This window comes from Molothrus aeneus, chromosome 3 (assembly GCF_037042795.1).
Source record: "Molothrus aeneus isolate 106 chromosome 3, BPBGC_Maene_1.0, whole genome shotgun sequence".
NCBI classification, from domain to species: Eukaryota; Metazoa; Chordata; class Aves; order Passeriformes; family Icteridae; genus Molothrus; species Molothrus aeneus.
The window spans coordinates 72,579,767-72,598,353 of NC_089648.1; the positions used below are offsets into that span (position 1 = coordinate 72,579,767).

An 18,587-nucleotide genomic window follows, 5' to 3' on the forward strand; every position below is an offset into this window, starting at 1 on the left:
CCAGCTAGAAAATGCCAGACCAACTGTCCCTCCGGGTCAGTATCCCATTCCTGCCAGCAATTAACAGATGCCTCTGCACCTTTGTCTAAACCTTTCCTAGCCTCCCACCGTCTGTTTTCAGCTTATGAGACTTTCTAGCCATAAATCTTGCTTGTTAAAGGCAGAATTGCAGCTAACTTTCTTTTCTCTTATGTTTTAGAACCAAAAAACCAAAGAAGACAGCTGCTCCTCCAGCCAAGGAAGAGAAGCCCAAATTAACCATTTTTGAAGAGGAGGTGGATCCAAATGAAGGACTCTTTGGTCCAGAAAAAGATTTCTCATCAATCGGTCCCAGAAGAAAGATTAAAGAGAGTAAATCTGTTCTATATTTGTATATACACAGATTGTTTTATCTAAAGCATGTGTATAACTGAGCCTTTAAATTACAGTGATGCATAGTATACAGGCTAAATAATGTCTTGGAAATGTTAAGGCAAATCTTCAGCTGGGCAGAATCATCTAGAATCATTCAGAAAGAACAAATGAAAACTGTAGCTCTCATAGCTATTCTCTGTAAACATTTTGAACTGAGATATTAAGGTCTGTGGGAGCTGGCTGTCCCACAGTCATTCATGCCACACTAACAGGAGTAATGTGACCTACTTTTGAATGCAAGGAAAAAGCAGATTTACCAAGTCTTTAGAGTGCAGAGTATCACTGCACTTTGTAGACAGGAAGTCTTTGGAAAAAAAGAATTGTCTGCATGATCTGTTTTTTCAACCCACCTAGCCAGATTTACTAGTTAGTGTTAGCGCAGGCCTTGTGTTACATAGCATGATTTAAATACAGCAGCTTCTGATTCCCCTTTCTAGATCTGAAGTTATTTGAAGACCCAGACCTTGGTGGGGTGGTGAGACTGGGTGACTCACTCCTGCTGCCAGCTGCCTGTGAGCACAGCAAGTATGTGCTGAGCAGGGATCCTGAGGAGGACACTGAGGAGCTGCTGAGGTACTCATCTCAAATCTGGCATGTGGGATGAAGGGGGTCTGATCTATTCTGATCTATTTAGATCTTGAAAGAGATGAATTTGGGGACAAAACTTAAATACTCAGAATGCAAATTGTGAATCAGTACTTGTATCATCAAGTAAAATGTAACGTGTGTCATGGAGCTTGGACATCAAACACATTTAAAAGGAAATTAGGAAGACCCTTTGAGAGAGGTGGGGTGCAAGGAATTATTCTGTGACTCCAAAGGAAGAGCCTTGAAGGCCCCAGGTGTGCTATCTGGTTCTTGTTTTCTAACAGGACACTTCTGCTTTCTGCAAATGATCCACAGGGAACCTGACTTCCACTGTGAAAAGTGGGGAACAAAGCCCAGAGATAAAGAGCAGTTCAGCTTCAGGGCCCTGAAATCGGGGGCTCTTGCCACAGGAGGAATGATTTTCATGCTGATGGCTCACAGACTTCTGTGCATGTTTCCAGGAGGGATCCTGTGCATACCTCCACAGCCATAAAGGACTCTATCACCCTGTGTTTAATTTTTAATCTAGTGGGAAGGAGGGCTGGAGCTCAGAGTTGCAGGAGGGTATAATATATTGCTTCTCCCTTGGTAGTGCAGCACTGGAACACATCAGCACACCATGCATTTATCCCTGACACCTCCCTCACAGGGCTGGTTCACCTGTGCTGATAATCCTCCAGAGATGGAGCAGGGAACCAGTGCTTGGAGAGACACAGGGAATCTGTGCTGCAGTAATGAGTCAAATTCCTTCCTTCTGGGTCTCAAGCTGGCATCTGAATTATGCTTCCAGTGCTAATTTGTGTCAACCAGCTCCTGTTAGGATGTATGATTTCCACAGCAGGTACTAAACCCAGGAGAGAGACTCTGTGTGTGGTTTCAAAGCTTTCCTGAAGCAGGTAATTCTGCAGCTGTTGCTTTCTACTCATGGAAAAGTGCTGGCTATCTCAGCAGTAATACCTGACTGACTTTAAACAAAGGTTAAATTGGGCTGGGTGCCATCTTGCATTAGACCCTGACAGCCCACCTGATGTTTATAGAAGCTGATGGGGCAGGACATGACCTGATTTCATGCTGTAGCATACTGAGAGCAAACACACGTGTGCTTGCAATACTTTCTTGTCTGCTAGTGATCTCAGCATACAGCACTTCATCCAGAGTGTTCATATGACTACAGGAGAAGGGCCTGTTCCACTGCAGTCCTTGCATTTTTATCCACTAGAGAGAACTTCTCCATCTGTTGTGTTAATGTCTTTTGGATTATATATGTTCAGAAAGGTCTCTGAAGTCTGCTCTGAGAACAATAGACCATGCTTTCAGATCAGTTTGGGATCATCAACGACAGCAGCACACCCAGATGGTTATGGGAACCCATGGGAAAAGATGTAATTTCTTTTAAATTCCAGTAGTTTTTGTTTATTCCTGATTTTTTTTCAGTGCTTCCAATAGTTGATAAGTCATTGAGGTCCAGCTGGAATTGAATACATGTAATGAAGCAGAAAACCATGCAAGTGGTCCAATGGGAAAGTTGCTATGGGAATCCAGATGCAGGTCCTGGCTGTGCAAGAGGTTTTGGCACATAGATCAGGATCTGTTGACCTGTTCAGGTGCCTAACACCCTCTGAAATTCCCCTGGTAAACCCAATTCATGGTGTTATCTGCACATCATAGAGAGCTGGTGAACTCAGTGCAAGGCAGTTGAGGGTAAAGGAGAAGCTGCTGTCCAAGAGAGGAGGAGGAGTGGCAGTGCTGTTTTAACCTAGTGCAACACTTCACCTCCCCCTGTGCAAATTCACTGCAGTCACCTGAAATCCAGTGGTAGGGCAAAATGCACTTTGTTTTCTGTTCAGCTGGAAGCCTCAGCAGAACAGTCAGGTCTCAGAAATGTAGAGGTAGCATTTGAATCCTCTCCCCCCTTCTCTTCCCACCAAACTGGTGTTGAATGTTCTTGCAGGGCAGTACTACAGGCTCTTTTCCAGGCAGTGACCCTTTGTAGTGACAAAATGTTTAGTATAAGCTGCACTCTGCAATGTCCCTGCATGGGAGCTTGAGCTTATTTTGAGGCCTAAGAATAAGTCTTGCCTTTGCCATGTATGTGTTGACAATTGCTCTCCTTTCCCAAAAGGGACTGAAGAAATCTCTCTGCAGCCCTCGGATCAAAGTAGGGGCTGTGACAACCCATTCCTTTAGCAGGCTAGAGCTGGATATGCTACTGGAAATGGAAATGGAAACCTTGGTCTCTTGGACATACTCGGTTCTATCATGCCAAAAGTTTATGTGGACACATTTTGTTGAGATCTAGGACTGTCCTGAGCTATGATGCACCAGCAGGTCTGTGGTAGGTCCAGAAACCTGGACATGTTCTCTGCACTCCAGTGGAGTAGCTGAATAATGCAGATGTGGGAGCTCTCTGCTGGTGCAGTGAACAGTCACATGTACCTCAGGGTCTGCTCTCGTGTGTGTGGTAGATCTGAGAAGTGTCTGACTCACTCTGAATCATGGGCAGAGTTAGAAGAGAGCTGCCTAAGGCAGAGGAGGGCAGAACCTTCTTCCAGAGGGGGTTGGCAAGAAGATAATGTCCAGCACAGAACACAGGAGCAACCAAATCCTTTGCGATCTTTATGGTACCTGGGTGGTTTGAGCAGCAGTAGCCCAGAGCAGTGTCAGCACAGCAGTGAATCCTCAGCAGTGGCTGTAACTCATGAGGCAGAGGCTGTTAAGGAGACAAATGAGTCTGCAAAATGTGCGTGGGCTGGGCTTGTCACAACTTGAGGGAGAAGAGAATCTGATAAATGTTCTCACTGCAAACTGAAAACTGTGCTCTCTGTGGATACTTGCTCATATGCAATGAGAATTACTGTTTTAAATAGAATCACCAACTTGACATTAACAAGAGCTGAGTGTTGAGAAGAACCAATTGCATTCTAAGTGCAGTGGGAGATTTCATGGCCTTTATCCCATGGACTCTACAAAGCAGATCCCTGAAGAGGCCAAAGTTTGCTGTCCTGAAATCCAGGGTTTGCTGAGTACCCACTTCACTGCCATGAGAGAGTCAAACTCCACCATTTCATGGTCTCTGCAGCCCAGTTGCCCTGGAGCTTTACATTCCCCACCAGCCCCTCCTCATTGGTGAGAATGAGGTCTAGCCTAGCACCTCTCCTTGTTTGCTCCTTTACTTGGAGGAGGAAATTGGTCTCAGTGCATTTGAGGGACCTCCTGCATTGCTTAAGCCCTGCTGGCTGTCCTTCCAACAGATGATGGGGTGGTTGAAGTTCTCCATGAGGACCAAGGTTTGTGAATGGGAAGCTGCTCCTGTCTGTAGAGTACCTTATCCACTCACTCTTCCTGGTCTGGTGGCCTGTAGCAAACCCCCACAATAATGTCACTGTCCTTGCCTTCCCTTTGATCCTGACCCCTGAGTTCTTGGGTGGCGCCTCAGCTGAGGCTCATGGCTGAGCTCTGTGCACTCCAGCTGGTCACTGGCATAGAGGGTGACAGCTCCTCCTCATGTCCCCTGCCTGTCCTTCCTGAAGAGCCTGTATCCTTCCATTCCAACACTCCAGTCCTCACCTGTCCCTGTCTGGGACCTGTCCCACCATGTCTCCATGATGCCAATGAGATCATAGCCCTGCAGGCACGAACTCTTCTGCCTCATTAATCTCAATCATGCCTGCCTGGTGTGATGGATCAGGTTTTTGTGGAAAACCAATGCTGGAATTGATCCTATGAATGTTGCAGCAGCTCTGTGTGCCCACAGAATTACATAAATTATCACACATCCTAGCCTGAAATAATTATCACAGCTGTCTGAGCAGCTTTTCAGGAGAGATTTAATTAGCTGCACCTTTGATAATGAATAGGAAGCTGAGATGGAAGGAAGCAGCTGTAAGCACATTTGTCTTTTTCCAGTGTTGAAAAAAAGTGTCAGCAGCAGGATCCCAGTTCTGCTGCCCTGTGATGGCAGATCTGGGGTGTTCCTTCTTAGGATTACACTGATCAGAAGCATTACACTTTTTAAGGCTGAGGCTGTTTGTGACACTGCACCCCAGACACCATTCAGTCCATTGAGCTTCTTGAGCAGGTTCATCAGCTTCAGGTTTGCCAGGGAACTGTTGTCACCCTTGAAGGAGAAAATGTTTGTGTGTTCTTTCAGCAGGCATTAGCAGATGCTGAATTCAGAGAGTAACACATCTTCAACCTATCCAAGAGTCATATGGAGCAGCACTTCCAGCACCAATGCTCCCTGTCCTGAGAGTATGAGAACAACACTATAGCTGGGAAAAAAGCTTTGAGAAACTCCAAAGTGTTTATATGTAGATCCTTTGGGGAGAGGATTATTTGGGCAATGTACAGGTGGAATAGAAGGTTGCAATAACTGAGTCAGAAATTTCCTGTCCACTCCAGGGCAGTTTCTCTTGCTTGCTATGATGGAGCTGTGGGGAAAGGTCCTTGATTTGGCTGCAGTAGGTTACAGAAAAACAAATTTTTCTGTGATGGTTTTCAAGAATTTATTTCATTCCTGTGATGTATCGGGATGCTACTTACAACCATTAGAAAAGCTATCAAGTAAACTTGCCAACAAAACAAACAGTATTTTGCTAGACCAGAAACATTAATCCTTGCCCCACCCCTTGGAACATGTATGGGTTGAGACCCACCAGATTTCAACCATCTTGCCCCAGGTTGTTTGCATTTTGACAGACATCATCAGCTCAAGGGGCAAAAGTTGCCTGCTCTCCCCTGCCCCAGCTGTGCCTTTGACTGGTAATTGGGGAACTTTCTAGAGAGGCAGGAGAGAAAGGTTTTTAACTTTTTCAGACTGGAAAAATTGAGTTTTCTCATTTCCAAGGTGAGTGATATAACCAGCAGGCTGATTTCCTCAGAGGGCTTCTTGTGGGACTTACCTGCACTATTGAATCTGTTCTCTGGCACTCAGCCAGGCAGCACCACCAGGCTGCCTGCATCCATCCTCTTGGACTCTGCAGCTGCAGGACAAGGGCACTGTGTGCAGCTGCTCCAGGGAATGGTCACTGTCCCACTCCAGCTTCGAGTTTTGCCACAGAGGTTTTTGGAGGAGGGCAGATCTCTCCCAGCCCAAAGCCATGCCAGTGGTTCTTGCAGCATTTAAACAATACAGACTGTCACATTCCAATGTCCAGACATATTTCCTGGCCCTGGTTAAAATATCATTGTGAATTTACCTGTAATGGATTGCAGGGGAAAGCTGAAGCAGGAGGGGAGAGATCTTCACGGCCCCCAGTGCTTGGCATTCCTGGGATTAACTCCAGCCTGTATCTTTCCCTGGGCCTTGCTGGACATCACACTGTCTCTCCTGACCATAGCAGATGTGATGGGTAACAGATACTTTGAAGTCTCCTGCCTATTTTTGGGCACAAGTCCTTTCCCAAGTTGTAGATGTGATGTTACAGCACTCCCCAAGGCTTCACCAAGTACTCTTGTACTTGGAATTAACACCAGACAAAATAAAGAACATAAGATAGCAAAAGATGAAAGTCTGTTCTGCAAGAACTGCAGTTAGTTACACAACTGAGCTTCAAGCATGAGCCTTTTGGATTCTTAGCAAATTATGGGGGTCTTTGTCTCTTGCTTTCATTACAGATTCTCCTCATTAAAGCATTCCCAGCAAGCAGAGGTCACTGTCCCTATCACGTTGTACATACAGACAGTCATTCCTGTCCCAAAGATTGGTCCAGAGACAAGTGACAAAGTCCAGAGAAATGGCATCAAAAATGTTGATGTTCTTGTGGCAGCTGCATCTGTCTCCAAGTCAGAACTCATTTACTGTCTGAAAGTCCACATGCCAGCAGTCATGAAGGGCTTTGTGACAGCCTTTCTTCAGTAAGGGCTTTGATGGCTTTCTTTTGGAATTCTGAGAGAATTTCCACCAATGGAGTCAGTGAATCGGCACAACAATATGGCGAGAATTTTAAACAATGTGGCACTGCTTTTCTTTTACAGAAATAGAAAGAGACTAATTAAAGAATGATTAATTACATGGATTCTCTGTCTGATTCTCTATAAAAAGACGGGGTGGGAAGGTTCTTCCTTTAATCATGTTTCAGAATAATTGCTTGATTTTTTTCTTCCTTCTCCTGGCCTGGAGTTAAATATGGTGGTAGTTATGCACTGTAACAATTCATTTGCTTTCAAGAAGTAGAAGTCCTTGTTTCTATCTCTGCCTGAGGCATTTTGCATTTTACCTCTTTAGTTTTGCAAAGACAGTTGTGTCTCACATGATCAAACAGCAGTGGATCAAACAGCTTGCCTAGCACTGCGGTGCTGAAAAGCAGGTTTTGAGACAAAGACCACATATTATCTGCTGTGTTCTCTCTAAGAGACTTCTGTCTAACCAAGGTCTTGAAAAAATCCAGGACAGAAAAAGGAAATTACATCATCAGCTTCCAGACTTTCTTCTGCAGAATCTTTGGCTTAAAAGCAGAACACCAAACCCCCACCCCCTAAAGACCCCCTACAACCTACTGGACTGGATCTTTTGGGGGTATTTTTTTGGCTGTGCTGAGGGGTTTTATTGCTGTGATTAGCACAGAAACTGGAGTAGACAATTCAGGAAGTTGTATCATCATACCAGGTTAGTGAGCTGGATTTACTGCTGCCCTTTCTGGGTAGTGCATCTAGTTCAAAATCCTGCTTCCTCCGTATGGTCTCTATGTATTGTACATTGTTCCTCTGCTTATTATGTTTTCTGTTATTTAAGACCAAAACTTTATGACATGGACACTGATTCATTCACTATTTGTTTATGCCAAGAAGGAAGGCTTCAGAAATACCAGCCTTAACAAGTTTTGTTTATTACACAGCAAAGAGAACAAGAACGTGTCTTGGCAATGTGATCACAGGTGTGATACCTCTTGGATATCAGAGTTTGCAACAAGCACAAAGGCCTGGGCTTAAATGAAATTAATTTCTTTGTAGATGAGGAATTCAGAAATACATTGAGTGTGTTTTGTAAGTTAAGTAGGATATGTCACCCACAAAGAATGATGGAAAATAAAAGACATCAAAAGTCCTATCGAAATAAAAAAGAATATAATTTCCAGAGTTACTTAGAGGATGAAATTTGAGATGCTGCTTGCTGTAATACAAGAGGTAGAGTTCAAGGTGCAGAACTCTGGGGCAGTGAATGGCTCTGTCCATCAGCTGATCTGTTCAGGTGCTCCCTACTTTTAGATATCAGTGTTCATGCTATTGATTTTACAAGAGCAGCCTTGGTTAAAAGTGATTCTTTTAAGTTTCCCTTTGGGAGTCACAAGAAGATCTGTCTGACTTGAGGAATGGTTTTACCTTAAAGAGTTCTGACTGTCTCTACACCAGAAAATTAAGGCTAATCCTTATTAACTTCATGGCTGGTTCATGGTGAGTGTAGTTTGTCTCAGCCTGGGCAGTAGTGTTGTAAGTTCCTCTCAGGTTTTAATGAGGGTGAACATGAAAAAGAAACCCTTGAAATCATGCTGTTTATCATAGTAATAGTGGGAGCCTTAGCTTGAGGGGGCTCTAGCTCTTGAAATACCTATGGTCTTAACATTCAAACAGTGTTCACTGGGGGTGGAGGAATAAAGTGTCTCAGAGATGTTGGTTTTTTGATCACGTTCCTGGTCGTCCCGGACAGTTGCCTCATCAGCTGCTTCCCAAATTATGGAAAAGCTGAGCTTTACTTTTAACTGTCAGCAGAAAGCCCCACCAGTTGTACTGCTGTGTGGTAGAGGCATTTACAGCACCTCTCCTGAGGCAGCTGGTGAACAAAGAGAGAAAGGGAGGAATCACTGTCCCATTTAGGAAACAGAAATTATCCCAGGGGTTTCACAGACATCTGGGTAACGCCCCAAGATGCCTCATTGCCTGGCAGTGGAGAAGTTATACACTGGATATTAGGACAGGTTTTTTACCCAGAGGGTGGCTGGGCACTGGAAGAGCTCCCCAGGGCAGTGCTCACAGCACCAGCCTGACAGAGCTCAAGGAGCATTTGGACAATTCTCTCAGGCACATGGTGTGACCCTGGGGATGTCCTGTGCAGGTCCAGGAGCTGGACTTGATGATCCTGATGGGTCCCTTCCAGATCAGGATCGTCAATGGTCCCATGAGTCTAACTACAAAAGGCAAATGAGAGGAAGAACCAAAAAATACATGACTTGAAATGATTTATTCATGCTCCAGGGACTGCCTACCTATAGGTAATGGAGAAGAAGAAACTAAAAAAGCATCTTCCTTAGACTCTAGCACCATATCCTGTTCCAGTGAGTGGAGCTGCTGAAGAGAATCCTTCTTTTTCTTTACTCCATATTTTGACTTTTCAAAGGCACACAGTTCTTGGAGTCACCAGATAATCTGTGATAAGGGCTCTCTTGAAATCTTCTAACAGCTCATGTGGGAACATAGTTGGGCATGCACAGCCTGCTGCATATCTGTTAAGGTCAAACAATGCAGGCAGAAAATACCCTGAAGTGTTTGAGTTGTTCTGGGTTATTTCAGTAGGAATCAGCAGCAAATTATCATCAAAAAGAGTTGTTGTATGTGGTCAGAGATTGCAAAACTTCTTCAGTGTCAAAGAACTAAATATGAACATGGAATTTTAAAATCCATTAGTGTTTTTACAGTTTCTCATGATTGAGCATGGGGATGCCCAATCTCAGTATTGGGTGATGGGGATGAAGAGGAAACAGAGATGAATGTGGATAATTTTACTTTCCCATGAAAATTTATGGGGAAGCAAAGCATCCTGTCACAAATACATTTTTTTCCCAAACTAAAATAAAGTTTGGTGGTTTTAGTTATCGCTAATTGCATTTAATTTAGACATTTGAAAACATGCTGTAAAATTAACTTGTATAAGTTAACTTGTATAGCCACATTATAAAAAAGATGGTTCTTTTGGAAACTTCTATGGAGAGAGAAATTTATCAGAGTAGATCCTTTCCTGCAGAAAGTTTTGTTTTGAAAGATGGCATTTTCTTACAGAACAAAAAGCAGTTCAGAAATTCCCAGGATGTTACTGATGTTTTCTTTTCATTCCAGAGTTGAAGATGATTTTGAGAAACTCTTAGAGGTTACCTCCAAACCAAAACCTAAGGTCCCACCAAAGCCACCTCTGCCTCAGAAGCCAGCAGTTGCCCCCAGGAGCACTAATTCACCTTCACTGGCAAAGCAAAAGGAAAACAGGATTCAGACGATGAATGAAGTGGACATTCTCCAGTATATCCAGGAAAATGAATCTATCAACAACCAGGATACCAGTCTTTTTTGAACATATGTATTTTTAAAATGTCCTGATGGCTTCTTGGCCCTCCTCCCAGTGAGCTGCAGTGACAGCAGCAAGAACTGACCAGGTGTTTCTGCTGTCACAGGGCTCATTTGTGTACCAGGATACAGAGAGCAGCAGAACCTCCCTGTGAGGTTTGCAAAACACTGCAGCTGTGATCTAATGTTGCCTTAGATTTTCAGGGTTTCCCAGGCAATGTGAACAAGGATGCAGCACTACAGATTGTCTACTGCTATTTTAGTATCAACATTGTACAGTTTTGGCCAGTTGATTGAAAATGGTGAGGATGTTGTACACATGGGAACTGTGAATAATGTCCAACAAATGGTCTGAGGCATGATAGGATGCTGTTCCTGTCATTTTTAGATAGTGTTTTTCAGCTCAGTGGAAAGGCCATTTCCCTTTTATCCAGTGTGTTTTTGTAGAAGCCTCTTCCTCCCTGTCTGGTATTTTGGTAATTTTTAACAGGAACTGCTAAATGTAGTTAACAGTTCCTCTGTCTTTCCATGGAACATTGAAATCCCAGCTAACCCTGACAACCTGCTGCCTTAATTGCTGCACAAATGCCAACTTGTAAGAGAACTTTAGGCCTGCAAAGACCATGCTATGCATCTCTGATTCCCAGGGAGAATAGCAGATGACTGGGGGTGGCTAAGAACACTCTCCAGACGTAGATGGAAGTTGCAGTGCCCAGGAGGTTTGGATGCTGTAGGACTCCTGTGAACTCCAGATTCACAAGGGCTAATTTTTTCCAGTCAAGTCTTCCTGGGTTTTCCACTGTAGTTAGTGGAGAGAAAGAGGGGCTTCTCCAGGAGGTCATTCACTGCAGGTGTGTTAATGGAGGAAATCTGAGTTGCTCTCTGGAGTCACTCTTTCTCTCCTATTCCTTCACTTCTCCCAGAATTTTTAAGAACCAGCCATGGTGATTAATTCCACTAAGCTAAAATGAGTTTGTGTGATAAGATGGTGGTCTCTTCTTTACTATGTGATGGTTAAAACAAGGGAAGACAAACTTGGCATTATCTAGAGGGAAAAAATAGGAAGAAAATATACTGGAGAAATTTTAATATGCAAGAGAAGAAAAACATTGTAGAGTAGGTATCCAAGACTTTCCCTCTTCTTGTCAAACTCAGGTACTCTGGTTGAAGATACCAAAATTACACCTAATGTGGGTTGATACCTGCTGTCATGCAGTTTCCTGAATTCATTCCATGTGTGGTCTAGCTAGAGATGAAGACAAGCTCCCCAGAGGGAAAATATTAATATATTTAAGCCATATCATCATCTCAATATTTGCCTTTCTAATATAGAACAAAATAAATAGAAAACATTATCTATTTTTAATATTTTTTTTCTATTAGCATTTCCTTTTTAAGCCAGGGGGAAATATTAGAAAGGTATTTTGCTTTGATGGGACAGATAAAATATAACCATTGGTTCTCCTCTGTGTATGATATGTTTTACTATAATAAAACATTTTGCTAACCTGCAGGTGTTACTGTTGTTGCTGTTGTTCTCTGGCTTGTACAGTAGCAGCAAAGAATCAATTCCATTTAGCTCAGGAGTGCTGTGTGGTGTTAAAGTGTAAATAACTATGAAACTGAAAATATAGCTGTGCTCATATTTCCTTTGAGAGCAGCTAAAGGCAGAACCAAAGGTACTACCTGGTCCTGTCTGTCCCCTCAGTGTCCCGGTGCAATTAGGAATAAAAAAGGTGAATAAAAACAGTCAGGAGAAAATAAATGCCTTGCCCAAGAACAAGCAGGGAATAGCAGGTAGGAAAAATTAATTCAGGGCAGCCTTCCTGTTGCACTCCCTGCTGTCATGAACAACCACTATATTTAACTGAGGGCTCAGGGAGCATCAGCTCCATTTTACTCAGCACTGTTTGGGAACTCTGCCTGCATTTCTGTATTTTGGGGCCACAGCCCCACCCATCTCATAGCCTGAACACTGCTAAAACTTCCCAACTGCAGGCCATGGATTTAATGATCAGTACAGTGAGTGCAATTCTTCACCCTCCTTAAATGGCCAAGGAATATTTTGCCCCCCAGCTCTCCCTAAAATTGTCAAATTGCCTAAGCACAGGGAAGGAAGAGCTGTAAATTGTTTCCTGTGCTAGATTTTTAAGACTATTTTGAGGTCAGTATTTTACTTCAGAAAAAAATCTTGCATTCCCGTCAAGAAACTAATATAAAAGAATCCTTCATAAACCCTGGTGTTATGCTTTTGTTTTACAATGCAAATGCCTAGCTGCAGTCATATTTTTGGGCACTAAGAGGTGAGTTACAGTCATTGAATATATTATATATAATGAATCATTATTATACAAGAGAAGAATGTCAGACGAAGGTAGCTGAGAAAAATGGAACATACTATTAGAAATGACATAGGGAAACTATACAACATACTTTGCATCCTGCCAGAAGAGAACTTTAATTTTTTTCTTTTTAATATTTTACTTCTAGTAGCAGCTATTTGATTAGCCTGCTCTTGACACTCTTGAAATTCAATTATGGACTCTAATGTAGTTCTTGGCTGACAGTCATCACCTTCCAACATCAGTAATAGAGTTCATCAAAAGATTTGACAAGAAAGAGTTATATTTAAATCCTTAGAAAAGATGGGGAGGTTAGTTAGAACTCATAATTGATACCTCTATTGCCTTATAAGCAGCTTCTTGTTTTGCGTAACATTCTGCTTGCTCTGTGGTACAGCACTAATTGACAACTAATGCTGTATACTTCATTATTTGGGTCACAGTTAAACAAATTATTTCCCCAAGCTGAGTATTTCACAGATGAGTTGTGGGTCATCTACTCAGGTCTGTTCAGTTGCTGAATTTTTAGGAAAGCTAATTCCCATGTAGCACTTAAGGCCTAGTTCTGTCAGTGACAATTTGGGTTGAGTTGTAAAACAAAATATTAATTGAAACTGATATTTCTGCTAATTTTTGCCCAGATGTTAGCTTCTGCAAAGAAGCTGAGCTGGGTACAGCAGAATACACAATTCAATCTCTGATTAAGGCCATGAAAATCCAGCATGCTCAAGGGCACTACCTACTGTAAATGAGCAATCCCTGAGGTTGTTAGATTTAATACTGAGTACCAGAAAGCACTGATGTTTCACTTAAAAATGTGACTGTCCCTTATTCACCAAGGAGTCTTGAATCTCTGTGTGTGTGTGTGTGCATGCATCAACCACATTTCATCTCAATTGAAGTGATCACACATTTGTGACAGTTTAAATGTCTGTGGGTCAAGAAGATAAAAGACTCTTACTATGAAGTTTTATCTGTATTTTTTTATCTGTATTCTTACTTTTCATCTCAACATCAAAAACTGGAGTAAATTAAGTCACTTGCTTTCTGTATTGTGCCCATTTCTTCCTTAATTTATCTTTAAACCCTCCTGATCAAATTTTTTTCAGCCCTCACCATATCACTGATTTTCCTTTAAAGCCTCCTGCATATTGTTATTTCATGTGATGCATTGAACCTAATAAAGAATTCAGGTGATGGGAAAATTTTGTGCACTGCTTTGAGTAAAGATACTAGCACCGGAAGGTGCTAAATTAATTTTATTAAATTAATTTTCGAATTAAGTGCTGCTGTGAGAGTTCAGAAGTCAATAAGGCTGCTTAAAGGATTGATTAGTTCTAGATATTTAGGGACTAAGTTTTATTCACACCAAGATGTTATGGGTGCCTAAAATTTAAATGGGGTCAAGGAGACACCAGTTAGATTCATGGAAGATAAATCAATTGATGGTTATGCCACTCGGAGCTTGGAAAGTCCTTCAGCTACAAGTTACTGGAAACAAGGAGAATACTCAACAGCCAGATATTGTCATATTTCCCTAGAGTGATTTGCTCTTGGCTGTTGTAAGGAATACTGTTCTGGGCTAACCCAAAACTCCCATGGAATAAGTCACTCAGGGAGGATTTGATGACTGAGGGAACAGAACATATTCAGTGCTTTATCACCCTGCTTCCCAGCACCCTCCCAAAGATCCCTCCTCTGGCCTTACAACAACAAAGCAGGTTCTCCCATTTACTCAGGAGAAAGTCCTGGAGTCAGTGGAAATTTTGGTTTCCAATCTATACTTTTTCAAAAGCCATTTTTGACATTTAGTGAGCAGTAAAAGTTCAGATGGTATCAGAGGAAGATTCCAACAATTCTTGAATGCCCTTCCAGATCCAGATCCTCTGCTCTACTGAGGATTCCCCATCTGGAATACAACACACAGTTCTGGTGTCCCTGATATAAGAAAGACGTGGAGCTGTTGGAGCAAGTCCAGAGGATGCCCTGAAGTTGGTGAGGGCACTGGAGCACCTCCCCTGAGAAGACAGGCTGAGAGAGTTGGGGTTGTTCAGCCCAGAGAAGAGAAGGTTGTGTTCAGGCCTCATAGCAGCCTCCCAGTGTCTGAAGGCGGCTACAGGGAAGATGGAGAGGGAATCTTCTTCAGGAACTGTAGTGATAGGACAGGAAAAGAGGCTTCAAAGTAGAGGCAGGGTTAGATTAGATATTAGGAAACTATTATTTACTGTAGTGGTGCCCAGACACTGGAACAGGTTCCCCAGAGAAGCTGTGGATGTCCCTGGAAGTGTTCAAGACCAAGTTGGATGGAGCTCTGAGCAACCTGGTCTAGTGGAAGGTATCCCTGCCCATGGCAGGGGGTTGGAAATGGATGATCTCTGAGGTCCCTTCCACCCAAACTGTTCTGAGACTCTGATGCCAGCCTGGATGGGAAGGTTAGGATACACTACAGTTTGCTTAGGATGTCACACACAGGAGGTTTAGCAGAGTAACCTGGCAATAAATGGGCATCATCACAACACCATCAAATGGCAGTGGAATACCCCAAACAGAGCAGCTGATGTTATGTTATGATCTTTTTCAGCGAGGTGCTCAGGAACCCCAGAGTCTGAAGTCATCAGCAAATACAAAAAGACCTCACAGCCCACTGCCCCCTGCTGCATTAACAGCTACCATGGTTTCTTACCCTCAGATATATTGTTTTTATTATCAAGTACCAAGGAATCACAGTATTAAATTGGAGATGTGGAGCTGTTAAAGCCATGGGGAAGCATTATGGTCAGTGTGACATCTTCCTTGAGGTCCTTCAGTCACCAAAACATCCTAACAATGTATGAAAACCTATCATTTTGTTGGGTTTTGGTAAAAGAAATGCAAACCAGTCTCTCCTTGAACTCATTAAATACTCTCAGAATGCAGTTTAGCTATTTTCTACCAAAGGCAATGTTTCTGATGTCATCAAAATGTTGCTTCCTTTGACTGCTGTGAGGGTCATGCTCTCAATCCAAGCTGTCAAAACCTGGTGCAGATCAGTGGAAGCCTGGTCCTGCTGATGCTGGAGAGAGGAGGTAAAAGAATGGGATGTGACACCACTGATAAGCTTGGAGGGCACACTGAGAAACAGGAGAGACAGGGTAAAATGAAAGGAGGCATCTGCCTGATTTATACACACAGCTCCAGAGCCATTCAATTCCCCTGAAATATCACAGCTGTAGGACTGGAATCAGCAATTAGCTTAGTGATTCTGTGGTGAGAGAAGCTCCATGGTTTTTCAAATGAACATAAAACACAAAATTATAAAATTCCTGGGGTATTTATGGAGCACTTTTCTTACTTCTCTGGTAATCTATCTGCCTTTTAAGTCCTCCCAGAGATTTTGTCTAACACTTACAAACTTCTCAGATTTTTTTTTTTTTGCAATAATGGTTTAATGATACTGATTGTGCTCCCAAAGAGCTTAATGAAACAGTCAATTTGGTAATGTCTGGGTATGTTAACAAGTTCTTACTGTGAAACAACCAATCATTTATTTACATTGGATACTGAGAACAAAACTGCCTAATGCTTCCCCCCTGTCTTAAGCAATCAAATCTGCAGGCTACTATGATTTGTTTTCCTGTTTATGCCTTCCCCATCTCAAATTTTTATAGCTTACTTATTTAATCTTGTGTACAATCCCCAAAAGGAATTTTCTATGTCCAGAATTACATTCTAATTATAGCTGCAATGCCTATCTAAAAAAAAAAAACAAAAACAACAAAAAAAAAAAACCCAAAACAAAACAAAAACAAAACAAACCAACAAACAAAACTAATTTACATGGAATTGTGTGGAAAATTCATCTTTTTCATGAGGAATGAGAAAAGAAATCTGAGGCTGTCTTCATCAGTGGTTTAGTTTAGCTCAAGGGAGCATTTTCATAGCACATCTGGTTGGCTCACCTAACTATACTCTGTTTCCCATCACAGACCTGCCATGGCAGCAAACCAGACACTTGGGTCCAGAGACCCACCCAGAGGTAGAAATAACCTCCCCCAGGTGTGGGCAGTGGGGACTCACCACCAGCTCTTCCACTCTGCAGCTGGTGGTAAATTGAGCCCCAAATCCCCCTGAACTCAGCCAGTTCCCTTCCAGCTCTGCAGTGAGGGATTGTACTGAGGGAGCAAAGGGAGGAAGGGCAAAATCATAGGGAGGTTCAGGTGTTCCATGGTCTGCAGGGGCTGGGGTGGGTTTCACAATACCCAGCCAGGTCCCCTGCTGTAACAGCTTGGCCTCTGATCTTCTGTCTCTGCTGCCCATGCTGTTTGTGAGTTTTGCATTAAGCAAACATTGGCTCAACTAAAGGAAAAAATTGTATTGTGTGGGGATGTCAGGAGAGAAAACAAACTCCTGCTCTCCTACTTGCAGTAAAATCTCTGTTTTTTCTTCTAGGAATCCTGTTTCTTTCCAGTTTCAGCTGGGAAGATAATGCATGATTTTGGCACTGCCTTGATTCTTTGCTGGAGAAATGGAAATGAAAGTCCCTGTGGCTCAGAAGGGCAAAGGCCTGCACATCTGCCCTCCTGGGTGAGCAGGCATTGCACCAGGGAAAGTCAGAAGAAATAAAAATTTCCTTTTTATTTAACAAGAGAGGAGACTCAGTCCCAGGCCTGGCTTAAAAACCTGTCACTGGGGGTCACTATGAGATGCTGTTCCTTTCTCCCATTTCCAAGCTGGCACCACACAGTCTGGATGGGCTGTGTGTGCCAGCTCTGTGCCACCCTGAGGTGTGCCTTCAGCTAGGGCTGACAAGCAAAGGCTGTTCTGAATAGTGTAGCATTTCCTCATGTACCAGCTCCAGTTTGCCCATATTTCCAAGTGTGTGCATGATAACTGGGTTTTGTAGAGTAGCCATGAGCTCACCCATCTCCATTTAATGCAGTAATTAGCAGATTGACTGCCTTCCCCAGATACTGACCTGCAGTGGCTCCTCCCCTGAATCACTGCAGGTGAAATCTGCAATGTCTTCATTTACCACAGCTTTTTTTTTCCCCATTTCTGTTGTTATTTCTTCATTTTCCTTTTTTTTTTTTTCCTTCTTTTTCTTTTTTCCACTTGACCTGCAGATTTTCCAGCTTTGTTAAAAAAATCATGGAGTTTCTTTTGTTCAGCCAGAGGATAAGAAGAGAAAGAAAAAATGGGGAGTTTAGTGGAAAAAAGAAGTTTCCCTAGAGCCATGTTTGAGTAACAAATTCCATGTAATTCTAGCAGAGATCCACACAGGGCAGCATTAGAATCCAGTGAGAGATCCCAGGAGATGGCAGGTACCACTGCTGCCTGCTGTCTCACCTGGCTGGGAGCACTGTGCTCCTTGGTAGTGACACTCCAAAAGGTGCTGGGGAAGGGTGACAGTGCTGTGCCCCTGCCCTGGGGTTGGAGCATTCACTCCTGTGACTGTCGGAGACCTGCTGCCCCCTTTCCTTTTCCTGTGGCTATTTTAATAACATGAAAACAACTCAGTTATTTTCAACACTTCAGTAGAGACTGGGATTGAATGCTTGGGAGTAATTTATAGACCCTGTGTTCCTCTGTCTGACAATATGTAAATATATAGTACATATGAGAACATGGAAATATCAGAGAGGCTCTTTAACCTTCCCATAGTTAAAGAGGGACTCTGTAGCAGAGCCAGGAAAAGATTTGTCTGGTTTCATATCTTGGCCATGAACCTCAAGGCTAAACTAAAAATATAAACCAAACAATCCTGTGGGTTAAGGGATTTTCTGATTTGTTTTCACATTTTTGTGATATGCATAAGGATGACCTCAAATATTCATCCTCTGAAAAAAATTTGCCTGCCTTTTCTGTGTTTTGTTAGAATTTTGGGGATATGCTTTGTCTGCTGGACAGACAGTGAACTGGTCCCATTGTGACAGATGAAAGGAGGGAAAACTATCTATTTTGGTACTACAGGTTTTCATTTCTTTTCCAGTTGAT

General features: G+C 42.8%; 1 protein-coding gene across 1 annotated transcript in view; it reads left to right on the forward strand.

The window, feature by feature from the left end:
- HS1BP3 (HCLS1 binding protein 3) overlaps window positions 1-11,785 on the forward strand; it is a 56,719-nt gene extending 44,934 nt beyond the window's left edge. The window contains exons 5-7 of the mRNA XM_066545841.1: window positions 200-351; window positions 852-987; window positions 10,051-11,785. Of these exons, the coding sequence (XP_066401938.1) occupies window positions 200-351; window positions 852-987; window positions 10,051-10,279 (517 nt within the window). The 3' untranslated portion in view covers window positions 10,280-11,785. The remainder of the gene's footprint in view (window positions 1-199; window positions 352-851; window positions 988-10,050) is intronic.
- Window positions 11,786-18,587: the final 6,802 nt, after the last annotated feature.